The sequence below is a fragment of the Topomyia yanbarensis genome, chromosome 2 (genome assembly GCF_030247195.1).
Source record: "Topomyia yanbarensis strain Yona2022 chromosome 2, ASM3024719v1, whole genome shotgun sequence".
Classification (NCBI taxonomy): Eukaryota; Metazoa; Arthropoda; class Insecta; order Diptera; family Culicidae; genus Topomyia; species Topomyia yanbarensis.
Genome location: NC_080671.1, coordinates 349753686 through 349758535, shown reverse-complemented (window position 1 = coordinate 349758535; position 4850 = coordinate 349753686). Strand labels below are relative to the sequence as shown.

Sequence of the window (4850 nt, the reverse complement as noted above, 5' to 3'; positions counted from 1 at the left end):
CTAATTACTAGCAATTAAAATTTCGGGTCAACTCACCAGTTTTCATTTTGGTGGAGTCGAGTTTGACAAAAAGCCAAATACAGCCATAGAAATGCATTAGGCTTTACATATGCTCCTTTTTTAAATATATCAATATTTAAGTGACTCTAGTCTGAAAATCTGAAATCCTTCTGATTGAGATTTTGAAATTTAGTGGACAATGGATGATTTCCTTCAGCAAATTCTGCACGCAAAAGTGAAAGTTCACATCTTCGGTAGCAAGGTCATCCCCGCAGTGCCCTTTTTTGCACATGCCGTTTGTATCTCAATCATCTCGGAAGAAAACATCTCCAAATAGCCCGGTAGTAACGCTTTAATTCCCATCGTGCCCGTTACCGGCATCGTCCGCGGACATTGTTGAAGCAGCGGCGGATCAATCATCTTCAATTAAGACCTTAAGTACAGAACACATGCGCACTTTGATTGGTGGCCAACCGACGCCAACGTGCCGGTCGTTCGGTGAACGAAAGTGTTCCATTGCCAATGGTCGGTCCCTGCTCTAATGTCATAATACAATTATTATCAACTGTTCCGTTTCACTAGTGATTCCACATCCATACACTTATGGAGATCATCTCTGTCTGTTCAAGCGCAGTTTATCCGAGCTGTCTCCAAATCTGACTCGTCCAGAGTGTCTCAGTGATACTGCGACGTTTGCGATAAGAACAACTTGGAAATCAAGGCATGAGTGCCCTTTGGTAGGCTACACAGATTTTCTAGATTTTTAAATTGGATTACGGATTTTCTTTTCTTGTAGGATTATAATCGTTTGTGGTATTTTGGCCATCTTCGGACAGGTGATAAGCACCGGAAACGATGATTTCGTAGATGCTTGCTTTGGTAAGGAAGGAGATAAGCCACCTCATTGTGAATACATTGATTTTGATGATGTATTCGAAAGCTCCGACATCAAGTTCAATTGGAGTTTTATAACAAAGCTAACGATCAGTAACAAGCGGATCATAGGAATTCCAACGCGTATGTTCGAATCCTTGCCGAATTTGGAGAGCTTCGTGGTGGTGAATAGTTTGTTTTATCGGGAGATCGACTCAAACAGTTTTATCGATTGTCACAAACTGGAGCATATTGAGATCACTGGGACCAACATTACCTTCCTGGATAGTCATTTGTTCCCGAAGACTCCAAATTTGAAACAATTTCTTTGTCATCATAACAGGATAGTTGAGATTAAGCATGATGCGTTTGAGTTTCTTGTGGATTTGGAGGAGCTCAATTTGTCCTACAACAATTTGACGCGATTGCCTAGTGGGGTATTTCATCGACTGAAAAACCTGAAAACATTGGATTTGAATCACAACCACCTGATTTTGCTGAGTTTCGACAGCTGGTTTCCACCGGACGGAGTTCATTCGTTGGCGTTTTTAGATGCGTCATACAATCAGCTTATAGAACTCGCTTGGAGCGAAATCTCCGTAAAGAAAGTCAACTTAAAGTACAACAACTTAACGAGCCTGCATATCAACGGCAATTGTACCGAACTTCACGCTTCTTTCAACGCGATTGAATCCGTTACGATCGGTGGCAATTGTTCAATTGAAAAATTATATCTTGCGCACAACTACATTCACGGCTTCGGCGATCTTCGGAAGTGCTCGGAGACTCTACGCACGCTAGACATTTCCTTCAACATACTGCAGCGACGTTTCGACTTTCTAGGAATGAAACAGCTGACGGCGCTGAACGTCGAGTGCACCAACATCACCATAGAATATACCACCCTGCACGATCTACGGAAGTTACGCTTCCTGGACATATCGTACAACAACATCAAAAAGATCGATTTCGAGAATCTTACTTCGCAGCGTTTGCTGGAGCGTTTGATGATTAGTGGCAATCCGATTGCAAACATGTCAATCGAATCGATCAAGCGAAACTTCCCGAATTTGAAAACCCTCGGAATCTACGACCTGCCGTGGAATGAATCATCACTGTCGGTAGCGATTGAGGATTTGAAAAAGCATGACATAAAGCCGTACATTAAAAACGACTATCTGTTCGAGGAGTCCGTGTGCCCGCTGAAAATAGTGCGTAATTTCAGCGGAACCAGTGAAGAGCAGGACGAATCGGCGGAAGGCGGCTTCGGCTCTGGCAGCGATAAGACTGCCGAATACGTGGTGATCGTGTTTTTGGTGCTGATCGTTTGCGGGCTGATGGCCAAAGTGTTTGTCGATAGCCCCTATTATCGGGATCTGTTCAAGGATCGAGGTCGCCGATCGTCGATTTCGCATGAAAGTTTAGTGAGCTGTGATTTGAATGGTTGAAGAAAATAAAGTGACGTCGGCTTCGGTCGATAACTGAGTCATTGTTCTGTTGAATGCAAATTATACATCTCTAGGTAAAGTGACATTTGAAGTGTGCGAACTGCGGAAACTACCAATTGCACTGAAAGCAGTTCCAACTTGTACGTAATGGTGATAAATGTGGCGTAAAAAGAAAACATGCGATCGGCGGCCGACAGGCAAAAGAAGCGAAAAGTTTGTTCATTGGACTGATAACGATGTTTATGTTGTCACAAATGCGGGATCGCTCGCGGGGTAGTAGATGAAATACAGAAATAATATGCTGCGTTTTTGTGGGTGTAGGCGCAATAAATGCTAGCCTACGTCGATGGGCCTGAAGATTTCGAATGTAATCCGATCATTGATGATGAATTCGATTTTTTTCTTTGATTCATCGCTTATGATGTAAATATGAACAAAATAGAAGAAGGGAAAACGGACATTATGAGTAATAATAATCATTGTTGTAATTGGAGCACAGAGGACAGACTTTCATGTTTGAACAAATAAGCATTACATGTATAACCCACTTGTGTAAAAATTTGATCGAATATTCGTTAAATAACTAGCGCTGCCATACCAGTACATGCAAACCTCATGTATTATGGCGGCCAGTTTAAAATCTCTATCAGTTATCAATTTAGTACTTGGTGGCAAGTATACCACTTACCCTTGAATAGACCATCAATTTTTACACAATTTAAACGCTCTCGAGATGGTCGTCTGTTTTCTGTGATTATAGTGGCTTTCATAGGACCTTAAACGTTATCCAAATGTTATAACTTTTAAAGAATCCTGAATAAATCTCATTTATTACTATTTTGCTTTCTTTGAAAATATTTAGCTTCTAAGAAACCCGAATGAACAAATTTTTTATCTCATTCTTTGGAAATTCCACCTGCATCATTCATTGCAATGCATTCCCTACAATTGGTCCATCAAATTTCGTATAACTTTTATCCACTTGTTTGGCTATGTTTTTACTTGTAAAAATATAACGATTTCAGAGATGCAGATGATAATTGAGAAGTTCCGACTGATTCGGTAAACCGGTAGATATGAACCCTATTGATACTGTCTATAACTCTTTACCCCACTGGGTTAGGAACGGAAACACCCTTGAATTTTAGCTCTCTGTAGATAGATTCGTCTATGTAGCGTGAACCAAAATCCGGATACGTGATTGCATTACTGCAAGGTGATATAAAATTCCGTATTCGGATTCACAAAGGCCACACGAATAACATTCAGCACGCTGCTTAGTAACCCAGTGATAATTGAGTTTGCAATGTGCAGTCAGTACTCTGACTAGAATATTGCTATTGTTGTTAAAAGTACAATAAATTCTTCAACATTTTCGGATTCACATCCGGCAGAAACGTTTTTGTTGCAGCGCAAGTTTGTAAGCTACGCCAATGGTTGGCAAGTTCGGAGTTCATCTTTATTTCCCGGAAAGTTATACGGAGCAAATATCCAAGAATCAGAACTGCCTGAAAAAACTAAGAGGCAGTCGTCAGTGGTACAGCCGTACAGCCTTGAAAGTGTTTGTCCAAAAAGCAGTTGACCATTTCATCTTTGTCAGAAGAGTATCCCTATAACTTCGGGATTCCACTATGGAGTGCATATCTCGAATCGAACAAGCTTTTTGGCATGCTTCTATTATGAGTCATGAGTCAGTTGCTTTATTCATGGCGGCATCCACGTCCATTTTAGATTCAGCCGTAGAAAATACCTGTAAAATCCAGCCGCCAAGCTATTTCGTAGATTTGGGATAACGATATAAGACGATATCTAGTGATAAGTTGAAATGATCAGATATGATGTATTTATGATCAGATAACGGCGGTTCGAACTCGTTCGATACGAGTCAGTTTGTTAATTCATGCGTAATACTGTCGGAGCAAAGGGTTACATCTAACACCTCTTGTTTGCTAGATCGTGCAAATGTTGGGAGATTTTCTATATTGAGTATATAAAGATTTGAACTGAGTGAGTATTCCATCAGTCAGTGCCTCTCAAATCGCTCTCTGAACTACCCCAAGTTATGTGATAGGTATTTGTGTCACTGTCGATTTTGAGTAGAAGCCCATTTCTGCCACAGTACGATACAGCCCTTTTGAAATTATCAAAAGACGCTGCGGAAAATATGCCGTACAATAGACGCGTTTATCGTGTATATTATCAACAGTGATATTGATTGTGACAGCGAGTTGTGAGGTCGGATATAAGACATGCGTTAAGTGCACTATTAGCAAGATTTTTTTTTCCTTTGTTGGGTACATATTCCACTGCGACCAGTGTTTTGATCTATTGTGGCAGGCTCCCTTTTATTGTATGCCACATCAGGGTGTTGTATCACTATTAATTCGAGTGATTCCCACTTGCTGATTATAGGCACGATCCCAGTAAGGTTTTATAGAACGTATAGAGTTTATTATCTTACCGGGCGCAGTCGTCCATACATCTGAGGGTTGTATTACTCCCTTATCGAAAAATTTGCTCCTTTTGTGG

At 40.8% G+C, this 4850-nt stretch overlaps 1 protein-coding gene across 1 annotated transcript; it reads left to right on the top strand.

Moving 5' to 3' along the window:
• The first annotated feature begins 581 nt into the window (after window positions 1–581).
• LOC131684198 (leucine-rich repeat-containing G-protein coupled receptor 4-like) lies at window positions 582–3158 on the top strand. The gene is made up of 2 exons (XM_058966864.1): window positions 582–737; window positions 797–3158. Exons 1-2 carry the CDS (start codon window positions 724–726, stop codon window positions 2319–2321), a joined length of 1539 nt encoding a protein of 512 aa, XP_058822847.1. The 5' UTR covers window positions 582–723; the 3' UTR covers window positions 2322–3158.
• Window positions 3159–4850: the final 1692 nt, after the last annotated feature.